General features: G+C 48.4%; 1 protein-coding gene across 4 annotated transcripts in view; it reads left to right on the top strand.

Annotated features, from left to right (window-relative positions):
- LOC144949594 (uncharacterized) overlaps window positions 1–12,204 on the top strand; it is a 60,630-nt gene extending 48,426 nt beyond the window's left edge. Inside the window, exons 4-5 of one of the 4 annotated variants that reach the window (XM_078879548.1) lie at window positions 146–253; window positions 11,177–12,204. In XM_078879548.1, the coding sequence (XP_078735674.1) occupies window positions 146–253; window positions 11,177–11,445 (377 nt within the window). In that variant the 3' untranslated portion in view covers window positions 11,446–12,204. Of the gene's footprint in view, window positions 1–145; window positions 254–1,719; window positions 1,825–11,176 lie in introns of those variants that run through there. The other 3 variants (XM_078879547.1, XM_078879549.1, XM_078879550.1) reach the window with 3 other exon arrangements.
- Window positions 12,205–13,185: the final 981 nt, after the last annotated feature.

Genomic DNA, 13,185 nt, shown 5'->3' with positions numbered 1-13,185 from the left:
GTCATGGGCCGTACCGTAACGGAGCCGCGGCAGGCTCTTTTACCCAGACCCACCCGTGCCACAGGCACCCCGTCCCCTGACGAGCTGCCGGTCTGGCTCACACTGGTGGTGTCACGTGTGCGTGCGTGCGTGCGACGGTCGGCAGGGTACATGAAGAGCCACGTGCGGGGCCAGGGAGACCTCATGTGCAAGCAATGCGGCAAGGTGTTCAGCCAGCCCAGCCACCTGCGGACTCACCTGCGATCGCACACCGGTATTTCCAGCAACAGCAGCGGCGGCACCGCGGAGAATGCGATTTGTCCGCGAATAATTTGTTTGTTTGCTCGTATTCAGCTGTTAAGAGTTGCACGTGTATCACACGGCGGAAGCGTGGACACTGAGTCACGCCTCAGCTGTTCGCTCTACGATTCGCGAACTGTGCAGTTGGTTTCCGCGGTTGTGCGGCATTGCTTCTCCGACGCGTATTAAAACTAAACGAAAGAACTGACGAATTTTATTTCACCAGGAAACCAGGTAAGGCCCACTGAGCTATATAGCTCTTTGTCAGGATCGACAAACGATAGCTCAACAAAGTGGCTGTATCACGTGGACATGTATAAATGCACGTTTCTAAATGTGGAGGGAAAAACCGGAGACGAAGAAAAATACACGCAACCACGGGGAAAGCATGCAAACAAATATACAGCAGGTGTCAGGATCGGGATCGAACCCACGACCTCCTGTATACCGGGCGAGGGAGTTAAAATCTTATTCTTGGTTCTTTCGGTAAAGTCACGTAGAAGGGAAATCATAAAATAATAAAAATAAAACAATAAAAATTCTCACGACGTTTCGATTGCAACACAAGCAATCATCATCAGGTGTGAAACCTCCAGGAAGAAATTTTTAGCTGAATTTTTTAATTTGTTATTTTTATTATTTTATTATTTCCCTTCTACGTGACTTTACCGAAAGAACCAAGAATATGAATCCCTGCAGTCACGAAAGCTTTAAATCGTGCGCTCTTCGGGATTACGTCCGACGTTTCGCTCCAAGCGCTGGGAGCTTCTTCAGGAACTGAATCGTCGCGAACGGAGCGAAACGTCAGATTACCATTATGCCGAACAACAACGATAGAGAGATACAACCCGAAAGAACACATCAGACAGCGATGTATTTGTTTGGCGCTTTTGTCAATCCACTGCTGGATGAGGAGGGCCTCCCGGCTGTTTGATCGTACTTCACCACGGCCGGTCAGTGCGGGTCGGTCAGTGAAGGCAGGGAGCACAGACGTGGAAGCCTAGAAGTACAGTACAACAATTTGTGTTTCTGCTTTCCATCTCCGCTATGCACAATGTCGCACGGCAACAACCCACGATGCCTTTGTGATGCATGGTGGTCGCCGGTGAAAACTTCCGAGATCTGAAGAGATTGGCTCGTTCGAGTAGATCTGCCCATAGGCTTGGTTGTACAGTAAGGACAATTGCAGCCCCTTTCGTCAGCCCGTGTCGGCACTGGGCGTTGTTTGACCATACTTTGCCACGCTGGTCGGTGCGGGTTTCAAGAGATCCTTGCAGTTACACGACAGGACGTTGTTTAATAGCGTGATTTATTCGAAATCTGTCAAGAGCTTGAAATTCTAATTTCCCATCGTGATCGTAATTTATATTTTTTGACGCGTCTAATGTCATGATGTCTAGCCGTTACTCTGAGCGCGTGAGTGTTTATTACATCTCGCAGGACTGTGCAGGATGGCAGCGGCTTGGGGAGGCCTTCATCCAGCAGTGGATTGACCAAGGGCTGCTGATGATGACCATGAATCACTCTTTAAGTGTGTTCCATTTAAATTGAAGTATTACAATTCACTCTTTGCAAAAAAAAAAAAAATTCAGTCGTTTTGTCTTTTCCATGCTAAATCCTCTTTTTTAACTCACTGGGTTATCGCGAGGTGATCCATCCATAGATACCCCACTATAATAAACACTTATTAATTGGCCGATAATAGCTTAATATATAGAGGACCACAGAGCTTGGTGGTGGTGGGGGGAGGGATATGACACCGTGGTTTATCACTGCGTGGCTGCTACCTTCCTCCTAGCGCTGTGCTCTTCGCTAATTTTCATCCGGGCGGCCACTGTCACCGATAAGACACCATCAGTGTGAGGGCCGCCACACATTTGAAACCATTGTTGGGTTTGACAGCAGCACGACGATGATGGGGGCGTTTTCACTTTTGTGTATTGACGGGGGCCGCACGTCAGAGGCCGCAAGTGGCCCGCCGGGCCTTGCGGTGAAGAATGATGGCCTAGCAACTCTGAGTCGCTTTCTCTGTAGGAGAGGGAGTGTGGCGTGGTGTTGTTATTATAGTAGCCTCTACAGATCTCCCACAAATGTTATTTGATAGATTATATTTTTTACACTCTCCTCTATAAGATATGGAGCCATCGTTGGTACAACAGTCTGCCAGCTGGTGAAAATAAAGGAAAGAGTAGATGTGTGTGTGTGTGAATGTTGAACTTTTTTCGCACCGTACGTAGCCAACCGCGCTAATCGGAGGTGCTGGGGAAGGACAACAAACTAAACACAAAAAGCGTAGAGCAATCAGTATCTATAAATGGATCACCCTGTATGAAGACTATAATTTTGTGTCAGTGAGGAGAAATCGCCCTTGAGCAAATCACCCAGAATGCCCCTGTGTCTCGTCACATCTCAAAAAGCTAAGCGGGGCTGAGCCCGGACGGCGCTCGGATGGGCGACCGCAGGCCGTCGTGAAGCGCCACACTTTCGCCGTTATACTGCACGGGCATGCTTCTCACGTCGATGTCGCGCGCCGTCAACCGAGCCGCATTGGCCACCAGCGGTGCAATCCGGTGAAACGGCACCCCCCCCCCCCCCCCCCCGTGGCATACGCGGCGTGGGGAGGTGGCCCTCATTCAGCAGTGGATTCGCGACAGGAGGGCTGCGAGACGTTTTGATACTTTTTTTTTCTTTTTAGATTTGAAGTTTTCGTGACTGCAAGGGTCTATACTCTTTGGTTTATTCGGTAAAGTCACGTAGGCAACACAAGCTCCCGTCTTCAGGTGGCACCATCACAGCATTGCCCACGTGCAGAGATGCTGTCGGTGTGCATGTGTGCGTGCGTGCGTGCGCGCGTCGGTGTGTGTGTGCATGTGTGCGTGTGTGCATGTGTGTGTGCGTGCGTCGGTGTGTGTACGTGCACACGTTGCAGGATTAGCAGGACGCCCTATGCGATGGAAGGAATGTTTACAACTTTTTGTTATTGTTAGCAACTGTTTTGGTTTTTGCACTAGTTTCACATATACATTTGCTTTGTGCCAAGTTCATTTGAACATTTTCTACTGTTCTACAGTGGTTTTTAACCACGAAAGTGATGGTGATGGTGATGACGACGATGATGATGAAGATTCAGAATCAATTAATAGTACGGTATGGAGTTGTTGTTTTTTTATTTGAGACTTCGTTCACTAGAAATACAATGTCAATTCGTCAAATGCTAATGGTGTACAGCACCTTTGCTGATCCACTGCAGGATGAACATAGGCCAAGAATTAAGCCATCTATATCCAGACGCTGGGTAGATTTTGTGCCGTCCTTCTACACACTACTCAAGTGGTGATGATGATGATGATGATTTTTTAACTGAAATTATACTGGTGAATTGCAGTCCATTTCTTGACATTTATCCGAGACCAAGTTTATTCCGAGTGAAGTATATAAAACAACCTCCAGCCCTTCGTCAATTAATTGCTTGGATGAAGGCTTCCCCACACTGACGTGTTGCTCATTGGAGTTGTTTTACCCTACTTCACCACACGAGAAACTGCCGGTTGGCGATGGTAAGCGGCATTAATTTTGGGTAGCATCGTACAGTACAGTGCTGCTAAACTGACCTGGTCTGCCGACGATGTTACCCCACTGCAACAACAACTGCCATTCGCCACTAAGTAGCAGTGACATCACCACGGCGATTGTGCCAGGCCGTGTACGTTAAGGTCACCCCCCTGAAAATGTTGCCACTGACCTGGTATCGAACTTGGAAAGGTCACGAGGTTCAGAGTGCGGTGCGCGGACTGGCGCTTCACTGTTCCACACCGAGTCCCGTTGGACACCATGGGGCCCTGACAGAAATGTAATTTTAAGAATGTTTCTAAAAAAATAATCTTCTTACATTGCCATCAGTACAGTTGCCCACGAGCAGATGTTTAGTAGCAGACAAATCCTTCGAAGGTCAATACGAATGGCTCATTTGGGATCCACATTTGGTTATTGGGTCAGGCCACGTGGCGGTAGTTTTATGCCAAAAATTATTGTCATTAACCCTCAACCACCTGATACGATTGTCACGTTCACACAGATATTACTTATGCGTGGCACTCTATTTATACGTGCCAAGATCGGAATTTTGTCGTAAAACCACTACGTGGCCTAACCCCAAAAGTAAATCCCGTACGGATAATTGCGTTGGCTACGAAAACCTGTTGTTTGTGAAACTCATTTGCACTGCGAGTACAATTATCAAAATGCTGTTGACTCATTGCAGCCTGGGGGTAACCGATAATGCGGCGTGATATCTCAGCGAAGATATCCTCCTCCATCAAAGCTGCCATTATCAAAGGTGTCCCCCCCCCCACTTTCGCCGCACCCGGCGAAACGAGCCGGGGGTTACATCGCTCCACACGCCTCTCCCGTTTCCAGAGGGACGCCGCGAGCTTTTGTAGTCTTGCGCGTCTCTGCGGGTCTCTCGCGCGCGCGCGCTTTCTCTAATGGAAGGAAGTCCATCGAATTTTATGAGCCCCCTTAATTCCTCGTGGCGGCGCTTTGCACGAATCTCCCCCATAAGCAACGGCGCTTCCGAGGCTGCGACGATGGACGGCAACGCGGCCGCGGTTCGTGCGAAGGAGGACAAGGGAATAGAAAAAACGAAACGGGAGAGCGAGTCTCTGTGCATTGGCACTAGCGGTTGCCGTGATATATTTTCTCACAATACGATTTTAACATTTTCATCATTTTCATCATCATGATCATCTCGATGTCAGCTTCTCATAAGCTTGGAATTGTATTTTGCATTTTTGTTGTCCCTTATTGTATGTGCGCCTGCTGCATGTCCAGTAAGTAATGATAGAGATTACTTAAGTGTTCTCCGACGGCTCTTCACTTAACATAATGCTGCCGCAAGTCTTCTCTAAGCACTGCAACTTTAAGATCTATAATGCTTATAATGCACATTCTGTCGGTTGCACTAAAATAATTAATTATTCAAACCAGCCATGAAGATGTTGTTGGTGTCATCATATATCAGCTGTACCTTCATTTACAAGGGATAACATCGAGCAAATCACTCAGGCAATGGGTAATAGGTATTTAATATCGAACTTGAATTGCAGTGTCTTTTCATATAGATTTTTTGGTCAGAAAAAAAATCAGAAAAGTTACAACAATCACGAGATGAGATATTTTGCTCGCTTACAGCGTTCATCCCAGCTACCTGCGTGGTCTACCGGTGGGGAGGATCTTTGTCTTGGTCTTTAGACAGCCATTTGAAGGGAAAGCGAGGTCAGGGAACCGTCAATAAACCATCGATCATTTGTGGCCGTGTCCCCGTACTGCGTTCCGTGGGATTTCTCCGGCAAACTGCGGCTTCCCCTGGAGCAAAAAATGACCCAGTAAGGACGTTCGAGGAACATCGCAAGCAGGGCTTTCTTAAATAAAGAGGCTCAGCGAGGCTTTTCTGAGTAAATAAAGGATTATTATTATTAATGCTATCGCCTTGCGGCTTTATAAATCCGTTACTGGTTTGCGCAGGGGTCATCCGTAATTATACAGTGCTGTGTACAGTAATTTAGCAATTTCATCTTCCGAGCTTATACGAGCGTGAGTTATTCATTAGCATCCCGCTCACTTTCACCGCGCTATAAATGTGCGCGGAAATTATAACAATTATGGATTGGATCTGCGCATACGCGGCGTCTTTTAGTCACATTCTTGGCTTCCCCCATTGTTCAATTTGAGACTGCAATCAATTAAAAAGCGTCATTTTACATACATAAAGAGAGGCAATATTATTAAGGTTCCATTTAAGTGCTTTTTCCCCCACCCCCAAGAATATATTATTGATATTTTACACAGTGATCAGATCGCCAGGAGTGTGCCTAATTCCTTCAGATGTCGGAAGCGAGCAGGGTTGAGCCTGGATTCCACACTCGCATGGGCCCAACCACCGACGCACATAACAGGTGTTATAGGCTGCGGTGAGGACTGAGTTGTCAGCAGAGGGCCGTGTTCGTTTTGTTAAGCATGTCCGATTAGCACGGTCGGCTACGTATGGTGAGAAAGAAGTTCGAAACATACATACGCAGAAAATCCATTGCTGTGCTGTACATCTAAGGGCCCGCTCAAGTGTTGGTAAAATGAACCCTGATGACAGACGCGAGCTTGCACGGGAGAGGGCCCTCATCCAGCAGCGGACAGACGATGGCCTGTGCATGGACAAGTAGGCAATAAGCAACACTGGCTGACGCCCAGTAAGGAAGGATCAGATTGTTTACATTGCCAGGATTTGAACCTATAAGTAGGGAGCCCAGAGGTACGAATGTTAGACCACCCACCCAGCATGGGAAGGTTGCTTCATGACTCCACGTGACTTTATTTGGACTCGCCGATCTGATTACAAGTCCCCTGACCCCGTGCGATTAAATTAAAAATGTAAAAAATGTCTTAATATAAATATGTGTTTTTTTACAATTGTGCCTCCTTGTATTTAAGCCACAATGGCAAAGGCACAGCCCTGCAACAGCTCGCTCGTGCCACTGCTGGCGGAACGACCTCCACTCGAGCGAGCTCTGGAGAGCCATTCTGGAGGCTATTTTGGCCTCTTCCACACTTTACCCCACTTCCTTAACACGCGTGGCTTGCCGATTGAATATTGGCGATGTAACCATATTGGTGATGTAACTAATTATAATACAGGGACTCCTCTACTTACGAAAGCGCTAGGTTCCAGAGGTCTGTTCGTAAGTCGATTTGTTCGTATATCCAACTTCTGTAGATTCCAAACATGTACGGCATGTACACTAAACACGGGGAATGTCTTTACAAGTTGTATAATCTCTTGTAGATGCCACCAGTTCTTCTTACTGCCACCCTTAACACTTTCACCACTCTCACGCTTCTGAAACATGATGGGGGTTGATAATGTTCGTGAAAAATACAGAGTGTCGTAGTGAACTGCACAGCGACAACACAACAACAGACAATGGCAGTGGCCCAGGCAGAAATGCTGGGTAATGGATGGGAATGCTGGGTAATGAATGGGAATGCTGGGTAATGAATGGGAATGCTGGGTAATGAATGGGAATGCTGAGTAATGACACCGAACAACCACCGCCATCTATTGCGCGACGGTTGAACTTAGGACGGTCCGAACAGGCAACTGGACATACGGACAGGTTTGTTCGTATCTCTGAAAGTTCGTACGTCGAATGTTCGTAAGTAGAAGAGTCCTTGTACTTTAATTTTATTTAGCGTCATTCATGCCAACAGCATCAAAAAACGCTATAAATGATTTAATTAATTATATTCGTAAGGACCAAATCCCATATACGCGGTTGTGTACGGATGGCGCGACAGAATCCCAACACGCACACAGACATACCAAGAAAATAAAAAAACCCCTACTACTACCAAGCAAAGTCAAAAATGAATAAACAAATTTGGAAATGGCACCAAAACTAAAAAAGCACAAACAACAACAAAATTATCACAACAAAGAAACGAGTCCATTAGGTCTACTGGCATACAATCACCAACTTCCCAGCCAAGCCAAGGAAACCTTCACAGGAGGGGGCGGTGGTGGCAGTGGCCAAAAAGTTCCGACTCGTTTATACCGCTGGATGGACAGAGATAGTGCGGCGTCGGTGGAGTTCAGAAATTCGCCGCCCCTTCAACCACCGCGCCGGGAGATCGAAAGGAACCAGTTACCCTCTGGATTGCGAGCTGTAGCAAAAACACGGCACGGCAAATCCCGAGCGCGCTTAACCGTTAAAACACAGCAACATCGTCGCTATACATGTATATGCACACTGCACTGCAGTGTTCAACACAATATGTGTTTCTATTCACTTGACGTTATATGATTCACAGCTGACATAATATAGTGCGTAACACGTGTGTGTGCCCCGTTGCCCGTGCATGAAAAATATTTCACTCGCTCTCTCTCTAAGGGACAAACGGATGACGCACAAAAGTCGAGATTAGTGCGTCTGCTAATAAGTCCCAACATGGAAATCTGCGGATGTTTTTCATGATTTCAATAGAACATTCGCATTGCGGACGCCGAATAGTTGTCGATTCACGTGGCAAAAAGAGGGTTAAAGAGTAAACATTTGTTTCAAGGCATTATTAGGTTTTCCTACGTATGTTTTGCACACCCCAAAAAGCGGAACAGTTTACTAATTAGTCCTACTATTTGCCTTGCTTGTAATCAGTTTTTGATTGCGCCTGGGGCCTGAATAATGAGGGAAGCACAAAGCGGATATTTCTCTGTTTGTGTGTGCTTCTCTGTATGGAATTGAGTATTTTAAAGATACGCAATCTGCCACATTTAACGTAAATTTCCATTGCTTTTATATCGCATTTTTGCGTCGTTCTCTTCAGCCCACGAAAGCAAGGTGTAATCTCCACCGTCCACCTTAAAATCATTTTGCTACAAATTCTCTAAAGCCTATGTACTGCATATTCCTTGAAAGAATTAACATTGCAGTTGAAACAACAACCAAAATATATACACCAAGATGAAAACACGATCATCTTTGACAGACAAGGTCAATATGTTACATGCAACGTTTTACAAAGTGATATCCTGAATGTTATTGCTTCTGCGTGAACAAGCACTGGCTTTCCTGATTGGATATGGCAAATTATTGTAAATGAAATGTGTGCATGTGTGTTTGTATGTTTGTGTGTGTCTGGGGTGAGCGGTGGTGTAGTGGTTATCGAGCTGCGCTACACAAGTCGCGATTATCTGAACCGGTCCCGGGCCTCCCCTAGGTCCATTCAGCCTCAAATGAATACCTGGTGTGGTGTGTAAACATCGCCACTGGGGAGACAAAGGCGGCCGGGCGTGGCGTTGGACACCCTCTCGTGTGCCGTTTCGGGCTTCATAGGTGCTCACTAACAAGACTTGCCCCAATCGTCTGTTAAAGCTATACGGGGGATCTTTCTCTTTGTTTGTGGTTGGTGCAGCGGTGGCGCTGTTGGTTAACTCACTGCGCTACGAACCTGGCGATCGGAGTTCGATAGCCTGTTCCTGGCCAACATCAGTGGTTAAAGTCTGAACCTGTCCTGGGCCTACCCTCGGGTGACTCAGAATTCAACTGAGTATCCAGTGCAGAGCGCGAACATAAGTACCGGGGAAACAAAGGCAGCCGGGCATAATTCTAAGACTTGTATGTACGATGGGTGTCATGTGCCGTGCGTGGACACATTTTGTGGTTCACCAACGATTTTTAACATCTAGATCTTCGAGGTCGTAGGGTGCTACTGTGATGGGGCGATATTAAAGTATATTGTTCGATGTATTGTCCACTTTGCAAATGATTACCATGTTGTGATCGTTGTGGCTCATGTCAAAAAATATAATAATCTATTTTTCACTGACCAAATATTTATGAAATAACAAAAGCACGAGAATTAAAGCTGTAGAGAAATAGCTATTACTCATTAAGTTAGGGCTTCGCAAGATGCTTTGTGGGGTAATTGATGGCGTGGCAGATATGTGATCTCATTGTTTTTAGTCTATTTCATCATTTCGTTACTCCTCGTGTAACTGGCAGCGTGTGCGTTATCAGCGTTACAGATTGTAAAGCTGCAATCATTAAAATACATCTGACAGGCTTATTATAAGTGAATTGCAGTTGACAAACTTTTCCGTGTTATTTTATTACTACTACTACTACGCTTGGTTACCCAGCGAAGCCTCACTGAGTCTCTCTTTCAGGAGAGTCCAAACAAGTTTTGTCACGAGAGGGGGAGGTGATTGCTATGTATATTCAAATCTAGTAATTTGCGTTTTTTTACGTTTGGGAAATTTGGAGCATGACGCCAACACACGACGGCCTACTCTTGCGAATGGCGTCATGGGATATTTAACGTCCGCTGTGCAACCAATTGAGTGCGGTGTTACGGTTATTACAACTGCAGCATTAACCAGGGCGGCCGCTGGGTTTGAATCGCGAACCTCTGCAGCGCTCAGCAATGTCACCGTCCTTTGTCGAAAATACAACAAAGCACAAAAACAGTACAATAAAACTGCAAACTGCAAATTACAAAGTTATGGGTAACTTGTATTGCGACATGCATCATATGCTGGAAATGCAATACCGTGTCATTTAGTAAAAATGCTATCACAGCAACCCTAGGTGGCTGTTGCATAACTTGTGGACCTGCCCTCCTCATTGTCAGGCCTTGTGGTGGCTGTCATTCAGATTGTCTGGGCTCCACTTTTGAATATATGTAAAATAAGACATTAACAAAAGCCTGCCCATGATAATGACGAAAACACTTTTTTTGCAATTAGCTAACACTAACATAGTCTTATCTTTGTATTTTATCACAAGTTATCTCACCATTGTTCAATCGATCATGGCAACAGAGAGAAGGCAATTCTTCCTAAAACTCCTGCAGTAAACTAGAAACTATTTATTTTATTTTATCAGATAAAGCCCACTGAGATGTATAGCTCTTTTTCAGAAGTGACCTGGCCACAAATGATAGCTCAACGAATTGGATTACCACGTGGACATTTATAGCAGCCAAATACTCTAAATTCACGTTGATTCTAAATGTGGAAGGATAAACCGAAGGGCCTTCAAAAAATTCCACGTGATCACAGGGAGAACATGTAAACTACAGATATACAGGCGTCGGGGTCGGGATCGAACCCACGACCTCCTGCATACCAGGCGAGGGAGTTAACATCTCGCAACCGCGGCACCCCCCGTCCAGCTTGGTGCTTCCGTGCCCAACCAATATTTTTACCCACCAGCTGCCACTGCTCACATGACTATTTCATCCGCGTCGGAATGGCAACAGAGGTGATGGTGAATTAATTCCTTGCATCTCTCTGTGTGTCCACCCCCCCCACCCCCACCCCTGCCCCCGCCCCTGCGACGGCCAACAGGCGAGCGCCCCTACCGCTGCCGGCACTGCCCCTACAGCGCCTCACAGAAGGGAAACCTCAAGACGCATGTGCAGTGCGTCCACCGGCTGCCCTTCGACAACAGCGAGTATCCCGACCGCCGGTTCAAGCGGCTGCGGGGAGACAGCCCCCCACCTCTGCCCGGCGGGGACGCCGGGGGAGCCGACGACTTCTCGGGCGACGGTCGCGCCATGCTCTCCGCCGAGGATGCTGCCGCCTCGGCCCCCTGCTCCCCGCCTGCCCTCCCTTGAAAAAAATGCATAACGATGAGGATGATTGCGGCGCCGATTCACGCTGGGCTGCTCATCGACGACATCGATCGCGGGCTCGTGGTCGCTGGTGGACTCGAGTGGGTGGCGTGTGATGAGTGGCCGCAGCCGTAACGAGAGGTCTACTGGATGTGGTGCGCCGGACACGGAAAATATTTTTCCGGGTCGCTGACCCAGGGAGAACCGATCGAAATGAAGCCTCGGATGTGATACGGCTGAAGGGAGATGTAGTACCAAAACGTGAATGGCTCTTATCTTTGTGGACGCAAACCGGAGGTCGTTGCCCTGAGCTGTGGGACCTGCGGGTCTGACGCTGCCTTCGTTATTGGATTAAAAACAAAAAATACTTTCAAATTGCGGTCAGGTGTGCCGTTATCACGCTCTGGTTGTGACACCATGATGGCACTCTGATACATTTATCATCACGATAATTTGATTTGATGTAGAGTTTGGATGTATATACTGTATAGAGTGAAAAAGTGATTGCATCTAAACACGCTGTACAGAAACAGCAGGCAATGTTTAATTCATAGAGAGAACCAGGCAGTCAGTCATAGCCAGGCCTCAAATCTCGCCACTTGAACAGGGGTAGATGGTTAACAGCCTGGAGGAAGGGGATTCAGGACTACGGGAACAGCAGAGGAGAATGAGTGACTGGGTGTGGAGGGTGTGGAGGGTGTGGAGGGTGACTGGGTGAGAAGGGTGTGGAGGGTGACTGGGTGTGGAGGGTGTGGAGAGTGACTGGGTGAGAAGGGTGTGGAGGGGGTGGAGGGTGTGGAGGGTGACTGGGTGTGGAGGGGGTGGAGGGTGACTGGGTGAGAAGGGTGTGGAGGGTGTGGAGGGTGTGGAGGGTGACTGGGTGTGGAGGGGGTGGAGGGTGACTGGGTGAGAAGGGTGTGGAGGGGGTGGAGGGTGTGGAGGGTGACTGGGTGAGAAGGGTGTGGAGGGTGTGGAGGGGGTGGAGGGTGTGGAGGGTGACTGGGTGAGAAGGGTGTGGAGGGTGACTGGGTGTGGAGGGTGTGGAGGGTGACTGGGTGAGAAGGGTGTGGAGGGTGACTGGGTGTGGAGGGTGTGGAGAGTGACTGGGTGAGAAGGGTGTGGAGGGTGTGGAGGGTGTGGAGGGTGACTGGGTGTGGAGGGTGTGGAGGGTGACTGGGTGAGAAGGGTGTGGAGGGTGACTGGGTGTGGAGGGTGTGGAGAGTGACTGGGTGAGAAGGGTGTGGAGGGGGTGGAGGGTGTGGAGGGTGACTGGGTGTGGAGGGGGTGGAGGGTGACTGGGTGAGAAGGGTGTGGAGGGGGTGGAGGGTGTGGAGGGTGACTGGGTGAGAAGGGTGTGGAGGGTGTGGAGGGGGTGGAGGGTGTGGAGGGTGACTGGGTGAGAAGGGTGTGGAGGGTGACTGGGTGTGGAGGGTGTGGAGGGTGACTGGGTGAGAAGGGTGTGGAGGGTGACTGGGTGTGGAGGGTGTGGAGAGTGACTGGGTGAGAAGGGTGTGGAGGGTGTGGAGGGTGTGGAGGGTGACTGGGTGTGGAGGGTGTGGAGGGTGACTGGGTGAGAAGGGTGTGGAGGGTGACTGGGTGTGGAGGGTGTGGAGAGTGACTGGGTGAGAAGGGTGTGGAGGGGGTGGAGGGTGTGGAGGGTGACTGGGTGTGGAGGGTGTGGAGGGTGACTGGGTGAGAAGGGTGTGGAGGGTGACTGGGTGTGGAGGGTGTGGAGAGTGACTG

This window comes from Lampetra fluviatilis, chromosome 54, assembly GCF_964198595.1.
Source record: "Lampetra fluviatilis chromosome 54, kcLamFluv1.1, whole genome shotgun sequence".
Lineage (NCBI taxonomy): Eukaryota > Metazoa > Chordata > Hyperoartia > Petromyzontiformes > Petromyzontidae > Lampetra > Lampetra fluviatilis.
Note: the sequence above shows the minus strand (reverse complement) of the source record. Positions and strands in the feature narration are given on the sequence as shown.